This window comes from Gadus macrocephalus, chromosome 10, assembly GCF_031168955.1.
Source record: "Gadus macrocephalus chromosome 10, ASM3116895v1".
Lineage (NCBI taxonomy): Eukaryota > Metazoa > Chordata > Actinopteri > Gadiformes > Gadidae > Gadus > Gadus macrocephalus.
Genome location: NC_082391.1, coordinates 22,451,255 through 22,477,773, shown reverse-complemented (window position 1 = coordinate 22,477,773; position 26,519 = coordinate 22,451,255). Strand labels below are relative to the sequence as shown.

General features: G+C 50.6%; 1 protein-coding gene and 1 long non-coding RNA gene across 9 annotated transcripts in view; both read left to right on the top strand.

The window, feature by feature from the left end:
* Positions 1 to 26,519, top strand: part of pcdh19 (protocadherin 19) — a 61,821-nt gene that overhangs the window by 18,120 nt on the left and 17,182 nt on the right. For 4 of the 8 annotated variants that reach the window (XM_060063698.1, XM_060063696.1, XM_060063694.1 and 1 more), the window contains exons 3-4: positions 14,566 to 14,624; positions 19,027 to 19,199. In XM_060063698.1, coding sequence (XP_059919681.1) covers positions 14,566 to 14,624; positions 19,027 to 19,199 — 232 coding nt within the window. Of the gene's footprint in view, positions 1 to 14,565; positions 14,626 to 19,015; positions 19,200 to 26,519 lie in introns of all 8 variants that reach the window. The other 4 variants (XM_060063697.1, XM_060063695.1, XM_060063692.1 and 1 more) reach the window with 1 other exon arrangement.
* LOC132466466 (uncharacterized) lies at positions 7,463 to 9,372 on the top strand. The gene is made up of 2 exons (XR_009527870.1): positions 7,463 to 7,527; positions 8,815 to 9,372. It is a non-coding gene; the product is annotated as an uncharacterized LOC132466466 (long non-coding RNA).

The window sequence follows — 26,519 nt, the reverse complement described above, 5'->3', positions numbered from 1 at the left end:
TGCTGTGACATTTCTTTTTACACAGTTACATCTTTTGATGAGAGAGAGCGAGAGACAGAGACAGAGACAGAGACAGAGAGAGAGAGAGAGAGAGAGAGAGAGAGAGAGAGAGAGAGAGAGAGAGACAGAGACAGAGACAGAGACAGAGAGAGAGAGAGAGAGAGAGAGAGAGAGAGAGAGAGCGAGAGAGAGAGAGAGAGAGAGAGAGAGAGCGAGCGAGAGAGAGAGACAGAGAGAGAGAGAGAGAGAGAGAGAGAGCGAGAGAGAGAGAGAGACTGAAAGTGATCGCTATACAGAGCGTTTGACAGTTAGAGCAGAGGTCTAGCTAAGGGTGCTCCTATTTTTCTCTCTGTGGAGGGACAATGCTTTGGAGTGCGCACGCTTCCTTCTCCTCCCTTCATCTTCGGTTGTTTGGGTGTGTTTGTAATAAAACTTTCTGCGACCCCCCCCCACCCTCCTCCCTATCCCTCCACTTCATGGTACATTAGCTCCCTGCCAGACTGTCACCTGCATAAGACAAAAAAGGGAAGCTTTTGTATGACCGCAGGCCCTGGCTACAGCACACTGGATGGCTGCATCCTGCCATATTTTCTCTCGGAGAGCTATTGTTAATGGTGGAGCAGGGAGGGGGGGTTGCTTGTATGTGGCCCACTCACTCACCTGAATAGCCCACGTACCCATTCCCTGACGGCACTCGCTCATTTGTCAACGCTGCGGTGGTGATCTTTTTGTTCTCCCCTCCCTCCCTCCCTCACGCCCTTCCTATCTTCCTTCCCTATTCCCTTCCCTCGCACCCTCCCTATCGCCTTCCCTCGCACCCTCCCCCTTTCCTTCCCTCACTCCCTCCTTTGCTCGATCCCTCTCTCCCTCCTTTCCTTCCTTTCTCCAATCCCTCTCTCCCTCCTCCCTCCCTCTCTCCCTCCCCTCCCTCTCTCCCTCCCTCCCCCTCTCCAATCCCTCTTTCCCTCCCTCCCTTCCTTCCTTCCCTCCCTCCCTCCCTCCCACCTTCCCTCTCTCCCTCCCTCTCTCCCTCCCTCCCCCTCTCCAATCCCTCTTTCCCTCCCTCCCTCCCTCCCACCTTCCCTCTCTCCCTCCCTCCTTCCCTCTCTCTCTCTCTCCCTCCCTCCCTCTCTGCCCCTCCCTCCCTCCCTCGCTCCCTCTCTGCTCCTCCCTCCCTCTCTCCCTCCCTATCTCCCTCTCTCCCTCCCTCCCTCGCTCCCTCTCTGCTCCTCCCTCCCTCTCTGCCCCTCCCTCTCTCCCTCTCTCCCTCCCTCCTTCCCTCTCTCTCTCCCTCCCTCCCTCTCTGCCCCTCCCTCCCTCCCTCCTTCCCTCTCTCTCTCTCCCTCCCTCCCTCTCTGCCCCTCCCTCCCTCTCTCCCTCCCTCTCTCCCTCCCTCCCTCCCTGCTCCTCCCTCCCTCTCTGCCCCTCCCTCCCTCCCTCCCTCCCTCTCCCTCTCTCTCTCTCCCCTCCCTCCCTCTCTGCCCCTCCCTCCCTCTCTCCCTCTCTCCCTCCCTCTCTCCTCCCTCCCTCGCTCCCTCCCTCGCTCCCCTCTCTGCTCCTCCCTCCCTCTCTGCCCCTCCCTCCCTCTCTCCCTCCCTCCCTCCCTCGCTCCCTCTCTGCTCCTCCCTCCCTCTCTGCCCCTCCCCTCTCTCTCTCCCTCCCTCCCCAGCAGTGCACCGTTGCCAATAAGTCGGCGGGGAGGAAATCATTATGATTGTGTACAGATCTCTCCTGTTCTCCTCCTTCCTCTTCCTCCTCCTCCTCCTCCCCATGTTCATTTATTAAATTCCCAGATTACAAATGTAATTTCTTCACATCTCCGCGGGGACTTCTCCGTCATAGGACGCCGCGCTCTGTGGGCCTGGGAGGAGATTGGCTCTTAATCAAGAAGCCGGGACTAAAGAGCAGAGTGGTATTATCAGGGGTAGCGCGGCGGAGCGATCGGCATCCATCTTGATAAAACATTCTCACCTTAAGATATGTGCTTGTATTTATCGGCTTATCGACACACACACGCGCACGCACACAGGCACGGACACGGGCGCACACATAAACACAAACACACACACACACACACAGGTTTGCATACCCTCACAACAACAAGTTCACCGCAGCAGAACCAAATGATTTACGGTCTTTGTTTCCAGGAAGTCAAGGTGTGAAGAAGCATATGTAGGGCAGAGCCGGCATTACTGCACAATGCCTCACAATAAGAGGCTCACTAGGGTTCTGTTTGGCGATGGGGACGGTTTGTGTGTGTCTGTGTGTACGTGTGCACGTACTAGTGTGTGTGTACGTGTACGTGTACGTGTGTGTGTGTGTGTGTGCCTTGTTCCTGCATCTCCCACGCTACTCCCTCCCACGTTATTTTCCATGACTCTGGATGTCCAACCCCCAAAAAAACAACATGTTTGGCCCCAATACAAATTAAACTAAACAAAGTCAGAGCAGCTAATCCCTGTGTGTGTTTCAGCTGCTGAAATCCTCTGGCGAATGAAAGTGTGGGGGTTGGTCCGGCCCCCTGTTACATCTGGCCTCACTATAGCTGCTGGCCCTCAAACTAACAGCCTGCCCCCCCCCCCCCCCCCCCCCACCACCCCGGCAGAGGCTGCAGCCCAGCATGCTTCTCCTCCCTGGTGTGTGTGTGTGTGTGTGGGTGTGGGTATGGGTATGTGTGTGTGTGTGCATGGGTGTGGTTGTGTGTGTGTGCGTGTGTGTGTGTGTGTGTGTGTGTGTCTGTTTGTGTGTGTGCGTTTGTATATCTTGTTTTCAAGTGAGGTCAAATTATTTTCCATTTTGTGGCTAGTGTTTGTATCTCGGCGTATGCGAGTGTGTGTGTGCGTTTGTGGGTTTACGTATGTGTGCGCCTTTGTATATCCTGTTTCCTTGTGAGGTTAAGGGTCAGACTTGTGATTTGGGTTTCTCCGCGTAAGCTCCGAGTAGTTTTACATGTTGCGGCCGCTACAACGCACAGGGTTTGCATATTTAAAGGCAGCTTCTCGCCCGTGTATCACACAGTTGAGAAGAACTTCCCCTTCAATGCAAAACCTCAGCTCGCCGGAGAGCACCGACCCACACTACAACATTTGGCGTCTATACTTCCGCACGCTAACGGCAGCCTGCGCCGCCGCCGCCGCGGCTAACAAGCTAGGTGCACAGATGTGGGAGCGATGCGCAGTGCAGCTAATGCTCCGCCGTCAAATCCTGCCGCGGACAGCTGCCTAGATAGAAGGCCCGTCCCAAATATTAACACCAGATGTGCTTCACGTTGATGCGGCGGGACCACGGGATCCAAAGCCACAGAGCTGGCGTCAATTACCGATACGCCGACGCTAGCAGCCTTGTTGTGTGCGAGATGGGGATCTAGTGAGCCCATCTGTTTATTAAAAAGCTCCTTTCTATGATTTATTGGCATCCAGCCTTATCACATCCAACTCTGGTTCGAGGACCAGTTCTCATTTGTGAGACAAAACACAGCAGACACGGCAGCTGGTGTATGCTGATACGGTGGTTAAAGTGGTGGCAGGTTAGCAGGCAGAGGAAGAGTCTTGATCGTGTCAGTGTGCGTGTGTCTGTGTGTTTGTGTGTTTGTTTGTGCACACATGAATGCTAGTTGTTATGTGCCTAGGCCAAAAGTGCACACTTTGTCTGTTTATCGGTGTGTATATGTGCGTGTGTGTGCGTGCGTGTGTGTTTTGATGTTTGCGAGTGCGAACATGTGTGTGCGTGCATATGTGTGGCGTGTGTGTCTCTGTATCTGTTTGTGTGTGGCTAACTGTGTGTATACAAATGAATGCTTGAAGTTGGGTATGTGTGCCAACGGCGCACGCTTCGCCTATTTATCCATGTACCTGTGTGTGTGTGTGTGTGTGTGTGTGTGTGTGTGTGTGTGTGTGTGTGTGTGTGTGTGTGTGTGTGTGTGTGTGTGTGTGTGTGTGTGTGTGTGTGTGTGTGTGTGTGTTTTGGTTATGAGCACCTGCACTCACTGCTGGTTTCAAAGCGCCCCGCCCCGCCCAGCCGGCGAGCACGGAGTGTACACAGGGTTTGTTTGAGCGAGCGGCCCGGGGTGCTCAGATTAATAAGTCCTGATGAAGTTCCACTCATATTCCTGGGTGCAACGTCCTCCTTTGCTGGCATTGGTCCTGATGTGGCACTGTGTGTGTGTGTGTGTGTGTGTGTGTGTGTGTGTGTGTGTGTGTGTGTGTGTGTGTGTGTGTGTGTGTGTGTGTGTGTGTGTCTCGACTCGAGGCTGTGACTCATTCTCTTATCCAGTGTCAGATTAAGGCATGTCAATAAACAGACCTACTCAATCCATCTCAGAGTGAGTGCATCCGCTTCGGAGAGCCTCGCAGACTGTAATGAGCTGACGCAAATCTCTGTCCAACAAAAATGTCTGGAAAGACGCCTCGTCAGAGGGGGCGAGGTACAGAGAGAGAGAGAGAGAGAGAGAGAGAGAGAGAGAGAGAGAGAGAGAGAGAGAGAGAGAGAAAAAGTCTGGCTAAAGTCAATGTGACTGTTGCTGCTGACCAAAAATAAAAAAAAAGCCCACACAACAGATATATAATTTAGCTAAGAGTGAAGCCTAGACATAAGTAAAGAGGATAAGTGGGTCTGTTTCCCCGCAAAGGTTGATCAGTTCATTCTTTGTGGACCAACATAATAACCTGTGATGATGCATAGAGACTTTATATACAGTACATATACTTACTGAGTCTCTCCATATGTTATAAAGGCCTGCCCCCAGAGGAGAAGTTGCCTCAACTTGTTGCCCCGTCCCTCTCAAGAGGTTCCTCAGCTCTCATCCTCCTCCTCATGGCTGAAGGTCTGCCTCTAATGTCTGTTTATCACGGCTGGTCCAGGCAGGGTTGGGCTCCCCCTAAATCCACCTGGATTACAGGCTACCTTCACCGCCAGAGAGAGAGAGAGAGAGAGAGAGAGAGAGAGAGAGAGAGAGAGAGAGAGAGAGAGAGAGAGAGAGAGAGAGAGAGAAAGAAAAAGTCTGGCTAAAGTCAATGTGACTGTTGCTGCTGACCAAAAATAAAAAAAAAGCCCACACAACAGATATATAATTTAGCTAAGAGTGAAGCCTAGACATAAGTAAAGAGGATAAGTGGGTCTGTTTCCCCGCAAAGGTTGATCGGTTCATTCTTTGTGGACCAACATAATAACCTGTGATGATGCATAGAGACTTTATATACAGTACATATACTTACTGAGTCTCTCCATATGTTATAAAGGCCTGCCCCCAGAGGAGAAGTTGCCTCAACTTGTTGCCCCGTCCCTCTCAAGAGGTTCCTCAGCTCTCATCCTCCTCCTCATGGCTGAAGGTCTGCCTCTAATGTCTGTTTATCACGGCTGGTCCAGGCAGGGTTGGGCTCCCCCTAAATCCACCGGGATTACAGGCTACCTTCACCGCCAGACAGGGAGCCCTCTGGGCGTAGTTGGGTAGTGCACCACCTACTTCTCTCTCATGTGGCGTCGGGCGGACATTAACGGATTTCGGGAGAGTGTGAAAACTTTTGGGCCTGACATCCAAATTAAGGGAAATCCCCCGGGACTCGCCTCAGGGGGAACTTCCTGCTATCTGACTTTGATTACGTTCAACGGGCTTAAAGAAAAGTAAGCCGGAATCCTTCTCTTGGTATCCGCGGCGATAACCAACTATTCCTCCCCCGCCCTCCCTCCTCCTGTCCCTCTTTTTAACGACGCAAAGCACCTGGAACTCCTAATCCCGCGGATCAGTCTGTCGCGGGGGGGCGGCGGTCGGGAGGGGGGTGTGGGGGTGGGGGGATCGGAGGAGAGCGATAACACCGCTCTCCCAAAGAAAAAAAGGGTCTCCCGGGCGCCGACACGCCCAGGTAGAGCCCCAGACGCAGGTGTGTTGGGTGTAAGCCGAGACCCCCGGCTCGGCCGCCACAGACCGAGGCGGACTCGCTGATGGACTGATAGCGCGCTGGCCCCCGGGACGGATAGAGTGTCTCCCTCCCCCACCCTCGGATCTACATGAAACCGCAAAGGGCCGCACGGAGCCGGCCGTCGTCCGCGGGCGCCACTCCACTGCCCCCTTTGAGTGGCGTGGGGGTGGGGGGGGGTGGAGAGAGAGCCAGAGTAGAACAAAGACCCCCCCGCTGATAAGAAGGGAACAGAAGGCCGGGCTAAGGGGGCGGTGAGGCAAGCGTCAGGCGACTGACTGCGCCGGAATGCAGACGTCTGCGAGGTTGGGGGGGGGGGGGGGGGGGGGGGGCGACGGACACACGGGGGCTAGTATTTAAAATCTTTTCATCACTCTAAAAGCAAGGGCAGCTTTGACGTTGAGAAGCTCATGAATAATGAATGCGCTTGCTATTAATGTATGTATAATTAATCACAGCTCGATTGACGGCGTCCGCGTGGAGCCTGCGGGGTCTGAGTGGCACGGTCACCGGTCATGGCTATTTCCTCCTTTTCCTAATAATAATAATCGTAATAATAATAGACGGCTGAATATATTATTAGATGTCTGTTGTCTGCGTCTGAGGGAGAGACGGATTGATTTTGAATCCAGAGCTACCCTTTCACGAGTTGCACACAGGATGGTTGATGAGTTTTTTCAATGTATTTTTGTTGTCCTCACTTTACACAGGAAGTCCCACTCAACGTGTGGGATGCACTTCCAGGAAGTGGCATTGTGTTTTGACGCAAAAACTGTGACACACTCAGCAACAGTTACAATAGCGCACACAAGTGGTCGGGTGAGACCTGACCTTGTAACGTTCCGTTCACCCTCCCAGCTGTTTAAATCCCAGCGCACCCACGGGCAACAAGTACAGAAATGTACAAAACGGACAGAGTGCACATTAAAAGGCAATGCCAACAGTCTGACTACCAAATCACTCACTCTCATAACGTGATTGATTCCTGAATGGCCGATTGGTTTTGGGGGTGGAGTGATGGCTGATGAAGTGAAATGATGCAGAGAAAGTGGCAGGTTATTCGTCACATCTGCAGGGCCCCTTTTGTTGCGATTGATTGTGTTTGATTTGAGGCTGCAGCAGCCCAGCCAGTTGACATTAAATGGCCACAACTCTCTGTGTTCACCACTGACCGGCTCCCCCCACCCCGCCCAGCCCATCAGCCCCTAGAGCCGTCAGAAATAGAAAATGTAATCTCATCCTCCGCCGTGCTATTGCCTCGGGGCACTACTTCAACCTCTTTAGTGCTGATCCTCCCCAAGGGGGGGGGGGTTGGGTGATGATGGTGGTGGTGGGGTTGGGGGGGGGGGTTGTGTGATGATGTTGTGTGGTGGTGGAGGAGGGTGAGGTGGGTCTGGGGTCCCCCCCCCCCCCCTTTAAGAAGCAGCTGAATCTATAATCGGGCGTGCGGGAGAGAGAACCTTGTGAAGTTCTGTAATCATGGTAGAGCGCGGTGTAACATGGTGCGTCCACCTGGAGCAGCTGCAGCAGTAGTGGCAGTAGTGGTAGTAGTGGCAGTAGTGGTAGTAGTAGTGGTAGTAGTGGTAGTAGTTAGTAGTGGTAGTAGTTAGTAGTGGTAGTAGTAGTGGTAGTAGTAGTGGTAGTAGTAGTGGTAGTAGTAGTGGTAGTAGTGGTGGTAGTAGTAGTGGTAGTAGTGGTAGTAGTAGTAGTAGTAGTAGTAGTGGTAGTAGTGGTAGTAGTAGTAGTGGTAGTAGTGGTAGTAGTTAGTAGTGGTAGTTGTGGTGGTAGTAGTAGTGGTAGTAGTAGCAGTAGTGGCAGTAGTGGTAGTAGTAGTAGTGGTAGTAGTAGTGGTAGTAGTGGTAGTTGTAGTGGTTGTAGTGGTAGTAGTTAGTAGTGGTAGTGGTGGTAGTAGTAGTAGTAGTGGTAGTAGTTGTAGTTGTAGTGGTAGTTGTAGTGGTAGTAGTAGTGGTAGTAGTAGTGGTAGTAGTAGTAGTAGTGGTAGTAGTAGTGGTAGTAGTTGTAGTGGTAGTAGTAGTGGTAGTAGTAGTAGTAGTGGTAGTAGTAGTAGTAGTGGTAGTAGTAGTGGTAGTAGTGGTAGTAGTAGTGGTAGTAGTAGTGGTAGTTGTGGTAGTTGTAGTTGTAGTGGTAGTAGTAGTGGTAGTAGTAGTGGTAGTAGTAGTGGTAGTAGTAGTAGTAGTTGTAGTGGTAGTAGTGGTAGTAGTAGTGGTAGTAGTAGTGGTAGTAGTAGTGGTAGTAGTAGTTGTAGTGGTAGTAGTGGTAGTAGTAGTAGTTGTAGTAGTAGTAGTAGTTGTAGTGGTAGTAGTGGTAGTAGTAGTAGTAGTGGTAGTAGTAGTAGTAGTGGTAGTAGTAGTAGTGGTAGTAGTAGTAGTGGTAGTAGTAGTGGTAGTTGTAGTGGTAGTTGTGGTAGTTGTAGTTGTAGTGGTGGTAGTAGTGGTAGTAGTAGTGGTAGTAGTAGTAGTAGTTGTAGTGGTAGTAGTGGTAGTAGTAGTAGTAGTGGTAGTAGTAGTAGTAGTGGTAGTAGTAGTAGTAGTGGTAGTAGTAGTAGTGGTAGTAGTAGTAGTAGTGGTAGTAGTAGTAGTGGTAGTAGTAGTGGTAGTTGTGGTAGTTGTAGTTGTAGTGGTGGTAGTAGTGGTAGTAGTAGTGGTAGTAGTAGTGGTAGTAGTTGTAGTGGTAGTAGTAGAGGTAGTGGTAGTAGTGGTAGTAGTAGTGGTAGTAGTAGTGGTAGTAGTTGTAGTGGTAGTAGTAGTGGTAGTAGTAGTGGTAGTAGTTGTAGTGGTAGTAGTAGTGGTAGTAGTAGTGGTAGTAGTTGTAGTGGTAGTAGTAGTGGTAGTAGTAGTGGTAGTAGTTGTAGTGGTAGTAGTAGTGGTAGTAGTGGCCATAGGGGGCGGAGTCGCTGTGGAACACGGAGTCGCGGTGGGCTATGCGCGCTGAGATACATCTCCGGACCTGCCATGTGTGAAGCAGCACCTTACAGGAAATGCATAAAATGAACCCATTCAGGAGGACTGGGAGGGAGGCGGTTCAGGCTATGGCGGAGGCGGCGGGCTGGGTCTTTGCCATGGTTTCCACACAGAGCTCGGCTGAGCTGCTTAGAGGTGCTGCAGGGTGAAAACCTGGGGACGACTGGGTGCCAGCACAGTAATGCAAATGTGGAGATAGTAGACGCAGGGCATGCTGGGAAAAATGTCTGTAAGAGTGTTTGCGAGGCGTAGGCTGAATGGTGGATTTTGACAGTTGAACTGTGAAGGAAATCTTGGCTCAACACGTACGTATGTGTGAAACTCAGTCTGGAATAGATGTACTTGACGGAAGGACAGACAGAAACACACACACACACACACACACACACACACACACACACACACACACACACACACACACACACACACACACACACACACACACACACACACACACACACACACACACACACTCGTCTTGTCTCTGACTTACTGCAGTAATGCAGCAGAAGGATACATGCATCTGTAATTCTGCATTTGTTTGCTCTCTTTCTGATTATTTTTGTGTCAGAAGACATCCTTTTTCCTGAGGATATCAAAAACAGGCTTATTATGTGTCACATTTCCTTCCCGGACCGGGGGAAGTCTCGGAGTGAGCTTGAAATTCAGTGCCGATCGAGACGGAAATTGAAACTGTCATCACAAACTCACAAACAAAATGGCAAACGACAGTATGAGCTGATACTGGAGTGTGTGGGTGTGTGTGCGTGTCTGTGCGTAGAGGGAAACAACATTGCCCAGAGCAACGTGTATATCAAGTCCTTTAAAAGTCAGTGACTATAAAGATTTCCCGGCATACCAGATCAGATCTGAATCCATGGCTGTTTCTTATATTTTCCCTTCTTTCTTCTCTTTATTAGAACTCTAATCCAAGCATAGATGCAGTCTGCTAGCAAACTACGTTTATCAAAATGGCAGCCACGTCAATGCTATTTTTTCAAACTCAAAATGGCCACCTTAACTCATATTACATTGACCAGTGGTGGAACACATACATCAAACAGTGAGTCAAACCATTAAACCCCGAGTATCATCTTTATACTGCCTTTGAAATATCCCACCCTCCACCCCACGACGTATTGCTTTCAGTATAAAAACGCTTGTTTTATAGCAGTTATTTGATATACTGGAAATGTGCAACAGCAACAAAAAAAAAAGTGATGAATATAAAAGGGTGGCCCTGTGTGACCTCATCTCTGCTCTCTTTTCCCCCTGTCTTTGTGGCATCTGTTGATCGTATCTGCTGCTTACTGGTGTGAGTGCTGTTGTCTACAGAGCGCCACCCTACCCACCTCCACCTCACCCCACCCGCCCGCCCGCCCGCCACCATCCCTGCTCCTCTCTGCAGTTGCCCCCCGTGGCCCACCACAATGAATACACTTGCATCCAGACTACGGAACCAATTGTCACGCTGGGACGAAGGCAAATCAAATCTCACGGTAGCAACTAGGCGAGGAGATTGCTTTTCCTTTCGGTGCCAAAGAGCCGAGCCAAGCCTCACCCCTCCCCCCCTCACTCTGTCTCTCTTTTTTCATCCTCAAAACCCGGTTTATTGGATAGAAAGAGTCACAAGGGGGAAGGTGGGCCTGCGCTGTTGAGTGGTGGTGGCAGTGGTGGTGGTTGTGGTGGTGGCGGCGGTGGAGGTGAGGGGAGGAGGGGAGGGGCAAGTCCCTGGGGTCAAACCTCACCCCCCTTCCCCCCACACCCGTTTGCTGGTCTTGACACCAGCTATTAGTCAGCCGGTGGCACGAGAGACTCTCTCGCTCGGTCCTCGAGATGAAACGGAACAATAATTGTGGGATTGGAGTGGCTTTAGCTGCCAAACCAGCCCCGCGCTCGGATCACAACAACACATTGTCCAATCTGATTAGGAAGCCATTTGTGGCATCCTCACCCTGATAGAGTGAACCCTCCTCCTCCTCTTCTGCACTGAAACTTGAACCCGGCGAGAGAAATATTGACATTTCTCGAATTTGGGTCCGGTCAGATACTTGGGCGGACGTTACGTTTCTGAACAGGAACCCAGGAATTTCTTTCCTTTTCTTTTTTTAAATCGAGTCTCCTTCACAATAAGGAGCCCAGAGTGAGCAACTAATGCCGAGGGTGACTCCTCCGGTGTATTCATCTGTATGTATATTAAATAGATTTAAAATGGAAATCGTAACTTTTTTATTCATTTAAAAAATTCTGGCGATTAGATGGCTTAGCCCCCAGGGAGCAGCTGCCACAGCCTATTAGAGCGTCATGTTAAAGCGCATGCTAATCGCAATTGACAACCTTGAACGCTTTGTATATGCTTAGTGCCTCCATTGGTAGGCACCTGCAATGAATGTTTTAAGCACTGGCACTCTATTTAAAGCAGGGCTTCTCAACCTCCGGGCCGGGGACCAGTAACGGGCTTTGGAACATTGGCCATTAAGCTAATATATGTAAATAATCGTTTTGCATATATATATATATATATATATATATAGGTATACTTATTTTTATGAACGTTATATGTATATGTCTGAATTATTTCACAGCCTATCAAAAGCCTGTTACTATGCAGTGCATATTTGCTAAACGTGATGTACGTCCCAGCATCCAAATATGGTCATGACCCTATACGGATAGCTGATTAGAGAACATAATTAGCGTTCCTCATTCACACAACTAAGATAACAACGACAGAGGAGCATACTTTGGTGCAGTTTGATAGGTTGGAGTAGTTAAAGTTAAACATTTCCCTCGCCGTGAACATATTTCCAATTTGCATAGCGGGCGACAGACGGTAACGAACAGGTTGAGGAGAGCTGATGTGAGGACCTTGGAGGACTGTTGCATTATGGAAAACACATCCCCGCTGAAACACCGACAGAGAATCGGGGACATATTGTGTGTTCCTTTTGAGTCCACTGCGCCCCCACCCTCCGTATGGCCGTCCATTCCCCTCACCTGCAGCCAGGCGGTGGGGGGGGGGGGAGATGAGTTTGCTGTCTCCTTAATGGCGTTTACGCTCTTGTTGTTCCCGCTATGCATGTTCATTAGCCGCCCCCTCGATGCACAGCGAGACATAGAGGAGGCTGAATAATGGATTATCTCTGATCACTGGGCCACAAAGTAGAGCACAGGTACAACGCCGCACCATTACGGTGGCTCCTGCATATCTGGCCGTACGTTTTAGTGTCAACCAACGAGGCCGTTGTCTTTACGGCGATTACCTCCATCATTAATTAAGGGGTAATTATTATGAATTACTTAACGGATCGAGTCTTGGCCTTAATGTTACCGTGTGCATGTCACCTCACAGAAAGCTGCCAATTATATTGATAAAGATATTGTCGAGCAGCACAGGAGTCGTGGAGGAAGGCTGGTGCTTTGGTGTAAATACTGGTGTAAATATCAGGTGTCGGCTCCCGCTGACAACGTATCGTCTCGATCATCACGAGGTGAAGATCAGTTAGGTGAGGACAACGAAAAAGGAAATTGGCATGAATCCATCCAGACTGCACGACCGTCTTTAATACCTCTCCATGAAATGCCTTCGCTCCTGATGAGGACGTTGTTATTGTGGGCCCCGGCGAACACAATCAGGGAATCAAAGAGCCGAGGCGACCGACTGCCTCGTCCTCCTCGCGGTGACTCAAGGCATTCATCCGGGCCGAGTTGACGTGACTTTGTTGCGAAACGTCGTCCGGTAATTACCCCCCTTCTCCGCGGACTGATTTTCGGTGCTATTATTATTATTGCTATGGAGGAGACGAGCAACACATTGTGCGGTGGCAGGGCGGCGTAAAATGACTGCCGACGACATTTGTGTACATGTTCCTTTGAAGCTGTCCCAGAAACAGTATGTGGTCGCCGCTCGGCGCGTCAACGCAAACACGGCGGCGGCGCATCTGGTCCGTCTCAAAACCTCGCGTGAGGTCCTATAAAAACGCTCCCGCCGACAGGTCAGGGGGAGCTGTGTGGCAAACGCATTAGCTGGTTGTGATTTGTCTGCGTGGGATTTGATGCTGTTGTTGTGGTTCTGGGGGAGATTGGAGGCAGACCCTCCACTGTCTCTGCTCCGCGAGCGCCCAGGCGCGAAATCCAGGCTGCCGTTTATATACAGGCCCTATACAATGATAGGAATTGAAAGGCTCTAACCCCCGTGGCATGTGGATTCCGTTTTTTTTTTTTCTCCCTACGTTGTTCTTTCTCTTTACACAAATGGCGTGCGGTTGTCGTCTTGCCCCCATAGGGACCGTTGACCCACTTGTGTCTGAGAGGACTGTGTGGAATACAGTCTCTAGCTCACGTAACGCTCCAACAGCAGCACTCTGGCGACTCCATTAACCTTTGTTATCACAGGGACGTACTTCGCCCTTTTTTCATGTATTCAATGCTGAAGACTCTCCTCGGAGGTCTGGCAGCCGGCCTTCAGTTTTAATCTGGACCCTGAATCTGCTGCGGGGAGAGGGGGAGAGGGAGAGGGAGAGAGAGGGAGAGAGGGAGAGAGAGAGAGAGGGGGGGGGGGGGGTGAGAGAGAAGGAGAGATAGAGAACTGCTTTTTCTCTTCTTCCTTTTCTTTTTTATTGCTTCCGACAACAGCTGCATCTTATAAAGTTTTGTTGAAAGGGTTGTAACCTTACTTTAGCATGACTGTGAATGTCCTTTAGGAGCACTTGTCTCTTCTCTTATCCCGTGTGAGTGGATGCTTTGCAGACACTCCTCTGCTCTGTGGACGTTGACAGCGTGCATTTCCATCTGCCGGGAACTCTCCAGCCTATACCATGTTAATGTGGGCTCAATAAATGTTAAGAAATGTGATGAAGATGGGGAAAAATAGAAGTTAAATGCCGAGCGTCTTTGAACTGTGTTCTCTAATGTGGGTCAGAGATCCATCGTATGCATATTTTTGAAAGGCTTTTCATCTGCAATTGCAAAGTAACCATTCCCCGGGTACTCTCTTAATTTCCTCTACTTGCAGATTTGCTCACTTATATTTATATATTTAAACACGGGGAAGTGAGTTTCTGTATGAAGAAATACACGCCAAAAAGGGGATGTCTGACTTTTCTTCTTCTTCTGTGTGCGTGTGTGTGTGTATGTGTGTGTGTGAGTGTGTGTGTCTGAGGCATTTGGTCTCGATAACGTTTCAAATACCGAGGGCATGACCGCCCGAAGAGGAGGTGGGAGGAGAGGAGATTGGAAGAGGAGAGGAGAGGATAGCTAAGGGGAGGAGAGAATACAAAAGACGAAGAGAGAGGGAAAGGAGATCAGAGGCGAGGGAGAGGGGAGGGGAGTGAAACAGAGTAAAGGGAGAACGGCACACAGCAGAGGAGAGGGAGAGAGGAGAGGAAAGGAGAGGAAAGGAGGAGAGGCTCCTACTCCTGTCCGAGCTCCCCTGCCACCATCCTTGTGTTTTTGTGTGCGTCTCTTAGAAAGACAAGGCGGCTCAGCGCGGCCTATGGTGTAAAATAACATTTCTATTGACTGCCAATTACTTGGGACATTATTTTGGTGCCTTCCATAATTAAAAGTCCCTCTCTCTGTTTTCCCACCCGATCCCCCACCTCCCTCCCCCACCTCCCTCCCCCACCTCCCTCCCCCACCCCCTCCTTGCGTCCCTCTTGTTTCTCTTACAGACGGAAAACTACTCCATTGACTCCAGTTACGTGAATAGCAGAGCCCACCTCATTAAAAGGTATGTCTTAAGTCATGCTTCAGGTGTGTCTGTTTTTAGCACGTCCCCCACCGCTTTGTTCTGTGTTGTTGTTCTCCAATTACCACACCGCTACTCACGCTTTGCCGTCGGATGGTGGCTTGGATGTTTATACTTGTGTGTATCACATTTGAGCATTTAGTGTGTCGCAGGATCTATTCAGGAACAAATCCTATTACTTGAAATGAAATAACAGGAGCAGCCATGATATTAAATGACACAAAACAGGGACTTCAAAGGCTTAAAATAGAACTACTTACTTATATATCAACGTATTTATAGCGTCTTCTGATCTCGTACTACACCATGTTAATGCAATATAAATATGTCATGGATGTCACACAGCAGATCAGCGTATCGATTTATGTTCGGGGCATATAGAAGACGTTGTTTTCCAAAGTGACTTACAACGTCTCAAACACAAACTCACACAGCGACGCCGGAGTCAGCCCCGCACGTCGTCAGTCAGCTCGTAAGGAGCCGCTAGGGTGAGGTGCCTTGCCCAGGGACACCTCGACGACAGCTAGGTAGAGCCGGGTATCAAACTAGCAACCTCCCGGTTACAACTCAACCCGCCGTACCTACTGAGCAACTACCGAATTTAGGTGAAGAAGCAATGAGTGGAATCTATTTGTTATTTTCTTTTCCTCCACCTGCTGCAGGAAATGCGATCTGGCAATGGGATTGATAGGGTGGGGGGGATGGGGGGGGGGGGGGGGGGGGTCAGGCCGACGGGTGCCCAGGGACCCTCCGGGGTCATACAATAGTGTCCTTCAGCTCCGTCAGGTCTCCTTACCAGGCCGCCCGGCTGCGCTGCTATAACTCTCCCCCACGCACCCTCCCCCCCGTCGCCTGCAGCTATCGGGGCATTCCAGGGGGCTCCATTGTGTGAGCCCACCCTGGCCTTTGGAAAACCCATTATAGCAATTTCCTCCTGCTCCCCCCCCCCCCCCCCCTCCAAAGAAAGATTCCCTGTTAATGTAAACACAGAGCATCACGGTGCGACCGGCTGGCCTTCCGCCGCCGCCGCCCGGCACAAAGACCGCCCTTTCAGGAGGCCCAGGAGGTGTGCTCCCTCACCGCTGCAATTACAGCGATAGCATCTGAGAGGACCGCTCCTCTCCTCTCCTCTGCCCTCTGCAGGGAGAGGGGTCCGCCTGAGATTGGGGAGGGGGGTCTACAGCGGGGGAGTGGGCTGTGCTGTTATTAATTGCACCCCCCCCCCCTCTTTGGTAAATATGTTAAGTAGTAAGTGCAAACATATTCCGGTATAACCTTAGTCGTCCTGTTTTACTCCGAGAATGCAGAGCGCCTAATCTTGCCTTCTGCGTCTCCTATCTTCCTTTCCTCGTGTCCTGCCCTGGCCCAGGTGCCTTCCTGCTCACAGCAACATGTGCACCCCCACACACACACACACACACACACACACACACACACACACACACACTCTTCTTATTAGCGTTGTTCCAGTGGGTTGGAAATCAAACAAGGATAGATCAAGCTGTGGTGGTGCAGCTGTTTACTGTGCCCCCACACTTTAGACACCAACACACGTACAGACAAACACGTATGCATCCACCCATGCACACACACACACACACACACACACACACACACACACACACACACACACACACACACACACACACACAGGCTAGCGCACTCCCCTATACACACCAGCCCATTTATTGACTGCGAGCGTCAAACAAGACAGATGCACAGTTTGGAGGCTCCCAGCATTCCCTCCCATCCATCTTATTTCCACCGACTCCCTGATACTGCAGCATGGGTCTGATGTTAGTGGCTGGCTGCTGCAAGCCGCTTGTTCGTCGACAGCTCACCGAGCCAACGTCCCCCCACCACCCCCACACACACACACACACACACACACACACACAGACTCTCTCTGTCATGGCCCACGGAGCAGTGCTAGGTTGAATAAGTAAATAAATTAATAAATGAATGCACACCGAACTTAATTGGACAAAGGCCCTGGAGAGCTTCAGCGAGCACGCCGCCTCGCTTCGGGAACACGGAGCCCGCTCCTCTGCCAGGTCACAGGGTCACAAGGTCACAAGGTCACAAGGTCACCTCACCACGGGTCCTTCTACCCAGAACTCGTTTAGAGAAACGCTCCTGAAATTAGTCTGCGGCCGATTCGTCGGTAACAGTGGAAAGGCTTCGCTCAAAGGAACAACAAAAAAGGCTGGAGTGCACAGGAAGGACGAGTCGGGAGAAGGAGAGAAAAGGGAGGCTAGGGGGATGAAGGGTGAGCTCCTCAGACCCAGATGTGGTCCTCAGACCCCAACACGGGAGCACAAAAACACTAGTCTGGCTGTTGCCAGACCAGGCTCAATCGTAGTTTGCTCGTTGGTCTGGGGAGGCGTTCCCTGTCGTCATTGTGTTAACCATGCAACAGCGCGCCAGGGGGAAAAGCCAGCTTGGTGATTGGCTCCCGCAAAAAACGTATCGGAAGCAGAAAGAAGCTCCTCCCCAGACCCGTCTGGAGGGCGGATTCAAATCGCCGGCGGAACGGGCGGGGCCACCCAGTCTACAAAAACACGGGAACGAAACCGAAAACAGAAGGGAGAATCCCTTCTCAGTTTTCACGGTCCTCTGCAGGCGTTCTGTCAGTTAACCAGAGCCCCACTCTGCAAGGGTTCTGTCAGTTAACCAGAGCCCCACTCTGTAAGGGTTCTGTCAGTTAACCAGAGCCCCACTCTGCAAGGGTTCTGTCAGTTAACCAGAGCCCCACTCTGCAAGGGTTCTGTCAGTTAACCAGAGCCCCACTCTGCAGGCGTTCTGTCAGTTAACCAGAGCCCCACTCTGCAAGGGTTCTGTCAGTTAACCAGAGCCCCACTCTGTAAGGGTTCTGTCAGTTAACCAGAGCCCCACTCTGCAAGGGTTCTGTCAGTTAACCAGAGCCCCACTCTGCAGGCGTTCTGTCAGTTAACCAGAGCCCCACTCTGCAAGGGTTCTGTCAGTTAACCAGAGCCCCACTCTGTAAGGGTTCTGTCAGTTAACCAGAGCCCCACTCTGCAAGGGTTCTGTCAGTTAACCAGAGCCCCACTCTGTAAGGGTTCTGTCAGTTAACCAGAGCCCCACTCTGCAAGGGTTCTGTCAGTTAACCAGAGCCCCACTCTGTAAGGGTTCTGTCAGTTAACCAAAGCCTCCCTCTGTAAGGGTTCTGTCAGTAAACCAGAGCCTCCGTCTGTAAGGGTTCTGTCAGTTAACCAGAGCCTCCCTCTGTAAGGGTTATGTCAGTTAACCAGAGCCTCCCTCTGTAAGGGTTATGTCAGTTAACCAGAGCCTCCCTCTGTAAGGGTTCTGTCAGTTAACCAGAGCCTCACTCTTTAAGGGTTCTGTCTAACCAGAGCCCCACTCTGTAAGGGTTCTTTCAGTTAACCAGAGCCTCCCTCTGTAAGGGTTCTGTCAGTTTACCAGAGCCCCAGTCTGTAAGGGTTCTGTCAGTAAACCAGAGCCTCACTCTGTAAGGGTTCTGTCAGTTAACCAGAGCCTCCCTCTGTAAGGGTTGTGTCAGTAAACCAGAGCCTCACTCTGTAGGGTTCTGTCATTTAACCAGAGCCTCCCTCTGTAAGGGTTCTGTCAGTTAACCAGAGCCCCACTCTGTAGGGTTCTGTCAGTTAACCAGAGCCCCACTCTGTAAGGGTTCTTTCAGTTAACCAGAGCCTCCCTCTGTAAGGGTTCTGTCAGTTTACCAGAGCCTCCCTCTGTAAGGGTTCTGTCAGTTAACCAGAGCCTCCCTCTGTAAGGGTTCCGTCAGTTAACCAGAGCCCCAGTCTGTAAGGGTTCTGTCAGTAAACCAGAGCCTCACTCTGTAAGGGTTCTGTCAGTTAACAAGAGCCTCACTCTGTAAGGGTTCTGTCAGTTAACCAGAGCCTCCCTCTGTAAGGGTTCTGTCAGTAAACCAGAGCCTCACTCTGTAGGGTTCTGTCATTTAACCAGAGCCTCCCTCTGTAAGGGTTCTGTCAGTTAACCAGAGCCCCACTCTGTAGGGTTCTGTCAGTTAACCAGAGCCCCACTCTGTAAGGGTTCTGTCAGTTAACCAGAGCCTCCCTCTGTAAGGGTTCTGTCAGTTAACCAGAGCCTCACTCTGTAAGGGTTCTGTCAGTAAACCAGAGCCTCACTCTGTAAGGGTTCTGTCAGTTAACCAGAGCCTCCCTCTGTAAGGGTTCTGTCAGTTAACCAGAGCCTCCCTCTGTAAGGGTTCTGTCAGTTAACCAGAGCCTCCCTCTGTAAGGGTTCTGTCAGTTAACCAGAGCCTCCCTCTGTAAGGGTTCAGTCAGTTAACAAGAGCCCCACTCTGTAAGGGTTCTGTCAGTTAACCAGAGTCTCCCTTGTGTCCCCGCTGGCCCCCATGCAGCACATCCACCTTCAAGGACCTGGAGGGGAACAGCCTGAAGGACAGCGGCCACGAGGAGAGCGACCAGACGGACAGCGAGCACGACGTGCAGCGGGGTCACTACGTGGACACGGCCGTCAACGACGTGCTCAACATGACCGTCCCGCCCAACGTCTGCCAGCTGCCCGACCAAGGTAGGACGGATAGCACACCAGGGGCGCAGGGGGGGGCTGTGTGTGTGTGTGTGTGTGTGTGTGTGTGTGTGTGTGTTTAGGTATAAATGTGTGTGTGTTTGTGTGTGTGTATGATTGCCAATGGCGTGATAAGGCCCTCAGATGTGCTTAGAAGTATGTGAATAACACACACATGCTCACGCACAGAAGTGTACCTCTGCTTTGATGTCCCCCTAAGACCCCCTAATGTCAGGGATCTCTCGCGGAGGGCAGCTCTTTGATAGTGGCTCGGCTCACAGTGTTGACTCCTAGCAGCCATGTGTGATCTTGAGCAGTGACCGGCCTCACAGCTTCTTGAATGGCAGCAATTAGGCTGACAAAGGTACAGAGAAGGTGGGAATCTACATATCTGCCCACGCTGCCATGCATTATTCAGCGGGAACGTTTAGTGAGGGAATTAATGCTGATGTTTCCAAAGTCCCCGGCTCGCCGTCGAGGAAGACATCTGCTGGCGGGAGCTAGTGAAAGGACGGATGTCTGTTTTACGCTTCTGCCAGTCAACTGCGTCCGGGCGGAAAGAAGTGGGCAAAAAGTATGGAGCTGTGTGTGTGTGTGTGTGTGTGTGTGTGTGTGTGTGTGTGTGTGTGTGTGTGTGTGTGTGTGTGTGTGTGTGTGTGTGTGTGTGTGTGTGTGTGTGTGTGTGTGTGTGTGTGCATGGGTGGTTGTGTGTACTGAGCAGGAGACAAAGTCTGTTTTTCTAGTGGTTAGGGGCTCAAGTTGTATATGATCTTCAAACCAAACTTGCTTCAACTTTTGATACTTTAGTTTTCACAAGGTTAAGGTAATTTGAGTTGAATCCGATATAATTTATGAAAGTTATTTTTGAAAACAGCTGTAAACAGGGTGATTTTTCTTCATCCTTGCCGTCTAATTGATATGACTGACATCACCTGGACAGGTGTTGTAAACTAGCATTTATGCTAATACACTGTAAACAATGCATCTGGTTCGTCCAATGACATTGTCATGTCCATGTCCAAATAAAATCTACTATACTATTTAAACGGGCGAGGCAATTAAAAAAGCAGTTGCCTTTCCAATGTAGTTTTGGAAGGTAAATACAATCTTTACAGTTTGTCGTTATGTAATAATAGTCTTTTTGTCTGAGTGTTGTGGACAACCGGTTATGTAACACACGCACCTTTCAGGAAGGCTTCATGTTGTTACACGATACCTCTGTGAGGGGAGTGGACGGAACAGAGGTGTGTGTGTGTGTGTGTGTGTGTGTGTGTGTGTGTGTGTGTGTGTGTGTGTGTGTGTGTGTGTGTGTGTGTGTGTGTGTGTGTGTGTGTGTGTGTGTGTGTTTGCTAGTGTGGGGGCGTGCATTGGTATGCATGCATGCATGCGTGTGTGTGTGTATGTGCGTGTGCATTTGCGCGCGCATCTGTGTGTATGTGCGTGCGTGTGTGTTCCCGTGTGTGTGGGCTGTGTGCTCTTTGGTGCGTGTGCGTGCGTGCTCTTTGGTGCGTGTGCGTGCGTGTTTTCGCACAGCCTATTCCATTTATTTGTAATCACTGAGCTGACTTCGGGAAACAAAAAACGAAGCGCCCCTGATGTTGCCAGACCTGGCCAACAGGCCGTTGTCGGAGTCGTCTCCGACGGGTGTTGCTAAGCAGCTTCTCTCTTGTAACGGACAATGATAAGCGCATGTGTTGACGACTGTACACCCTGCCCTAATTATTTCACATCACGTGAAAAAAAAAAAAGCCCCATTGCGTCTAAAACTAAACAAAACGGAATGCATACCGACAGCTCCTCTAACGCCGGGACCTCATTATTGGAGACAATTAGAGGTGATGTAGATGAGGAATATTTCAAGTGGGGAGAAGCTCTTGGAGGCAGCCTTTTCCTTCCCATTACCGCCTCGATGATTGGATCTGTTTCAGTCGAAATTGATGAATGCATCTGAATGCATAAAGTGATACACAGCGCTGGTTAAAAAGACTTTTCTCCAGATGACCAGAGGCCAGTGGAGAACCAGAGAGCCTCATTTCAAGAGGAATGAGTGTTTGTGTCCCTCTGACGTGGGCCATAGAAATGGCAATTTGCCTCCCTCAGAGAGAGAGAGAGAGAGAGAGAGAGAGAGAGAGAGAGAGAGGGGTGAGAGGAGAGGGAGAGAGGGAGAGGGAGGAGAGGGGAGAGAGGGGGGAGAGGGGTAGAGAGAGGGAGAGGGGGAGGGGGAGAAGGGGGGAGAGAGAAAAAACGAGAGTGTGAGAGTGTTGGAGAAAGAGAGAGATTAGGAGAGAGAGAGAGAGAGAGAGAGAGAGAGAGAGAGAGAGAGAGAGAGAGAGAGAGAGAGAGAGAGAGAGAGGAGCGAGCGAGCTTGTGAGGATGGAACAAAATGGCTTCCGGACAGCGTATCCTGTCACTGGCTTCCAGGACACTGCGTGACAGAGCGAGCCCCCGACCGCAGTGAGAACCGTGGATAATTATCGTATGAATTGACGGTAGAAAATCTAAGCGTACGCGCAAATGTAATGCCATCGCAAATGAAATTGTCACTCCTATTTCCATCTCAACAGTCTAATTATGTACTAAGAAAACTGAGTGATGGCCTTTGCTCGCTGGAACAGAATCAGAACACCATCCTCGTCTCCCTAGTAAGGGCCTTATTTTGCCCACTCTCTCTCTCTCTGTCTCTCCGTCCCTCTCTCTCTCTCTCTCTCTCTCTCTCTGTCCCTCTCTCCCTCTCTGCCCTTCTCTCTCCCTCTCTGCCCTTCTCCTCTCCCTCTCCCTCTCTCTCCCCCCTCCCCCTCTCTCTCTCCCCCCTCTCTCTCTCCCTCTATCTCTTTCTCTCCCTCTCTGCCCCTCTCTCTCTCTCTCTCTCTCTCTCTCTCTCTCTCTCCTCTCCTCTCTCTCCCCCTCCCCTCTCTCTCTCCCCCTCCCCTCTCTCTCTCTCCCCCCTCCCCTCTCTCTCTCTCTCTCCCTCTCCCCTCTCTCCCTCTCTCCCCCCTCCCCTCTCTCTCTCTCCCTCCCCTCTCCCTCTCCCCCCCTCTCTTCCCCCTCCCCCTCTCTCTCTCCCTCCCCCCCTCTCTCTCTCCCTCCCCTCTCTCTCTCTCTCTCTCCCCCTCTCTCTCTCTCTCTCCCTCCCTATCGCGTCCTCCCCCCGCGCCCCCCTGCAGTTCGTGTGATGCCTCAATTATGTATCCCACCACGCTGTACCTGCGTGCGTGCTGGGGCTCCGACGGAGCCTCGTGTGACTGCTGCCCTCCTTCCTGGTTAATGTCCCCCCGATAACCGGAGCAGCACCGCGCCCGCACGCCGCACGCCGCACGCCGCCTCGCGCCCGGACCCACGCGGTCCTCGCGTGGAGCTCATCCGTCTTAATGGACGGCGGGCGGCGGTGGGACTGCAGGGGGAACTGGTTGGGAGACAAAGAGGCAGGTTCTCTAAACGCCCCGCTGTTTAGCTGTCTGCCGGGAATGGCTGTGTGGTTTGGCTCTCCTGGCAGCCGGAGCAGAGAACAAGTTGAGAGACGGCAATTGCCAAAGGACAGCGAGTGAGAACCCCCAGACGAGGATGAAAGAGGCCTGGATTGGCCTTCCCTTTTGTGTGCTTTTGTTTGTGTTTGGTTTTATTGCGCTGCGCTCTCTTGTTGATACGAAGATGAAGAAGAGGGAGGGGAGCCAGGAAGTAGATACTAAAATCCCAGGCGCATGCCGTGAAAGTGTTTACTATTCCCGGTGGCAGAGAAGAGGGGGTGTTTGCCCAGTGGATGAAGCATTACCTCCAGCACAAAGACGGCTCCGCCTGGGGTCCTCCATCAGCCCCTGGTCTCGGGATGCCAGGGGCTCTAGCAGTCCGGGTTTTCCCGGGGAATAATCCCGGCCCCCGTATCCCAACGATCGTTCTTTGTTTCCTTCGAGCGGTTTGAAGCGCTGACTGTCTGTTGCTCGCGCCCTGTCGGGCACCTCCTCTCTCTCCGCTCGCGGGCGGATCTGCGGCTACGGGATCCATTGTGGCTCAGCTGCTAGCGCTCCTCAAAGCGCTTCTGAAGACACGTTTTCGTAGATTTGGATCTGGAGGGGTTGTGCCGCGTTCGAAGCCTGTATCCGTAAAAACGCGTCAACGAATGAACCCGACCTCCACGTCAACCGACCCACGTTTGTGGATTCAATCTGTGTTTTCAGGAACAAATTGCGTGAAATCGACTAAATATCTATAAAAGGGAAAGCTGTCTCACAGCCGCCGTGGGCTCTGTCGTATCTCTCGACGGCGCCAACGCTCACAATAAGGCACCCGGCGAATCCACGCTCAGAATGCTGAGGAGACTGTTAGCCCCATCTCACGTTTGCCCCAGCCACATTAGCCCCAGCGTCTGTTAGCCCCAGCGTCTGTTAGCCCCAGCCACATTAGCCCCAGCGTCTGTTAGCCCCCCCGGCTCACGAGAGCCACCAGGAGGAGGGAAGGTGGGGGGGGGGAGCTAAGGGAGAAGACTCAAATATGGCGACACAAAAAAAGAGCTAAACCCCCCCCCCCCCCCCCACCCCCCCCCATAGCCCGCCCCTCTCAGTTCCACTGATCGTCACAGTGCTCCCTTAATTCCTGCCGGCTATGGATGATCCATCGTTTGTCCGGGCTTAACATTCATGTATGGTTGAGTCACCCGACGGATCTCTGTGGAAGGGGAACGGTTGGATCCTGATCTCCGTCCTCTTCTTTCTTCTTCAGCGGCGTCCATTCTTACGCATTTACTAGTGGCTTTCATTAGTTTGTGTTTTTTTTGGGTATACCATTACATTGGAGGAATTAGAACTGCAGTTCTTGGAAGGAGTAGAAAAAAATAAGGAATATATATATATATATATATATATACTATTTATACTTTTTGGCCTATTAGACGCAACCGGAGCCAGAACTCTTCAATTAGCTGAGGAATCACAGACTCTGCTTCATTTCTGAGCGATTTCATCTCATTCCCGGGAGGACGGTTCTCATATATCCGGTAGCTCCCTATGGGTGTGTTCCTGAAGCGGGGGGCCGGGAACGAGAGCAGGGTTGTGGGCAACAGACGTGTCTCTCCCCCCCCCCCCCCCCCCTCCTCTACCGAGCCGCTGGGTTTCGCTCCTCCTAATTGATTTCAAGGCATTTTTCCGCCCTCTGAAACTCCTGTCGTCTTCACACTTGAATTCAGCACAGACTCAGTCTGTCTTTCTATCCATTTATCCAACTATCCAACTATCTACCTATCTATCCAACTATCTATCTATCTATCTATCCAACTATCTATCTATCCAACTATCCACCTATCTATCTATCTCTCTATCTCTCTATCTCTCTACCTATCCATTGATGGATTTTCTCTGGGTTAACTTTCTAATCATACTCCATCCTCTCCATTCGTGGTGTCTATGTATTCCCTCCTTTCCATCTTCCATCCATCCTTCTCCAATCTCTCAGCGGTCCATATTTCCGTACTTCTGTGTCAGCAACCCCCCCCCCCCCCCCAAACCACCACCACCACCACCACCACCACCACCCCTCTTCCCCTGTTGGATGAAATAAAGAGCAGACGAGCCTTACATGTTTGTGCTGCAGACTTGCCCTAAATTCAACACGAGAACATCTCTAGTTTGCAGTCCTCTGATCTCCTAATGAAAACCCTGACAGGTGTCAGCGCGCGCCAGGCAGCGAGCTGCACTGACAACCCGGGAGGGGTGTGTGTGTGTGCGTGTGTGTGCGTGTGTGTGTATGTGTGTGTGTGTGTATGTGTGTGTGTGTTTGCCTGTGTCTGTGTGTGTGTCTGTCTGTCTGTCTCGGTGTGTGAGTGTGTTTGAAAGATAGCGAGATGGAAATGAGAGATAAACCGGGAGTCTAGTAAGCAGTCTTAGCGAGGCGGGGACGAGGGGAAAAAACCCTGGAGTCTGCTGACAGGTGGGGAGTGCTTTGCTTGCGTCTGGATAAGTGCGACAGGAATTCACTGATTCTCAAACAACTCACACGATTGAATTAAACATCACGTTTCCCTTTTTTTTTTGCTCCCAGAATGCATGCTGCTTTTGGATGGTTTATGATTCGATTAACACACAAATACTACGTCAGGGCCATCTATTTTGATTTGGAGTCACCTAATCTAATATGGACCCTGCAGGGACAAAATGGACGACAATGATCAATAGCCCGGTTGCAAAGGCAGTGTTAAGGAAGACACAGTGCACACGCTTTGTGCTTGCACACACGCCACCGTGTTCATAAAAGTAGATTTAATAAAAACAAATCAAGGGAGGGATTTGCAGGGATATTAAGACGTAACATACAAGCAGAAACCTCTTCAACACTTGAAGTGAAGGTATTACGTGTAAAAAATGTGTTTCACGGAAATTCACGAAAAGTTTGCTTTTTTCATTCATGCATATTTTATCATTATGCTTACATTAAAATAACTTCATTAAGAATTAACACTTAAAATCATACACAAGCCATGATTAATGCCCCTATGGAAACCCTGTATAATTATATAATCTACTTAAAACTGTACTACAAAAATAGCATTTCCTTTTTGATTATCCGTACAAATCAGAGGGATATTTACCAAGAAGTCTCAAAGCCAGCACTCTGAGCATACAGTTATTAAAGCTTTTATTCAACACAGACACTGCTATGAAAACGCACGCGATTTATAGATAGATATAAAGTTTTATATGATGTAACACGTGAAAGTATAATCTAGTTTTCACACAACAATAACTGCAATAATCGTATAGAGAATTCAGACGGACCACGTCATTCAAGGCCATTATCCAACATACACAGCGCCTCATACACATGCACACAAACAAGAAGGCCTTCATCTCGGGTCTGTGACTCAAAATAATGCTTATAATGCTATAATGGCGTCGCCCGGACTCCCATTCTGCCAAAGCTCTTCTCTATACAGCCAATGTATTTAATCAGCCAGAGAGGGACTGCTTATCTCCCTGCACTTGTCATGGATAGCGCATTGAACATATTAAGAGGGAGAAATGGGAATGGTTCATTATTTTCTCGGGCTCACAATGAGCCTGGATGTATCTCATCGCAGGCCCTCCTCTGACAGCTCATTTTATAGACAATTCTGGCATTCAGCGCGGAAAATGCCAAGCAGGCAGAGAGAGAGAGAGAGGGTGACAGAGAAGAAGGGAGAGAGAGAGAGAGAGAGAGAGAGAGAGAGAGAGAGAGAAGAAAGAGAGGGAGAGAGAGCGCGATAGAAAACCAAGGAGATAGAGATAGGCGGGTAAGCAGAGAGAGAGAGAAAATAGGTCCCTCGATCTCTATTGCTTATTCATGATGCTGTGGCATGCT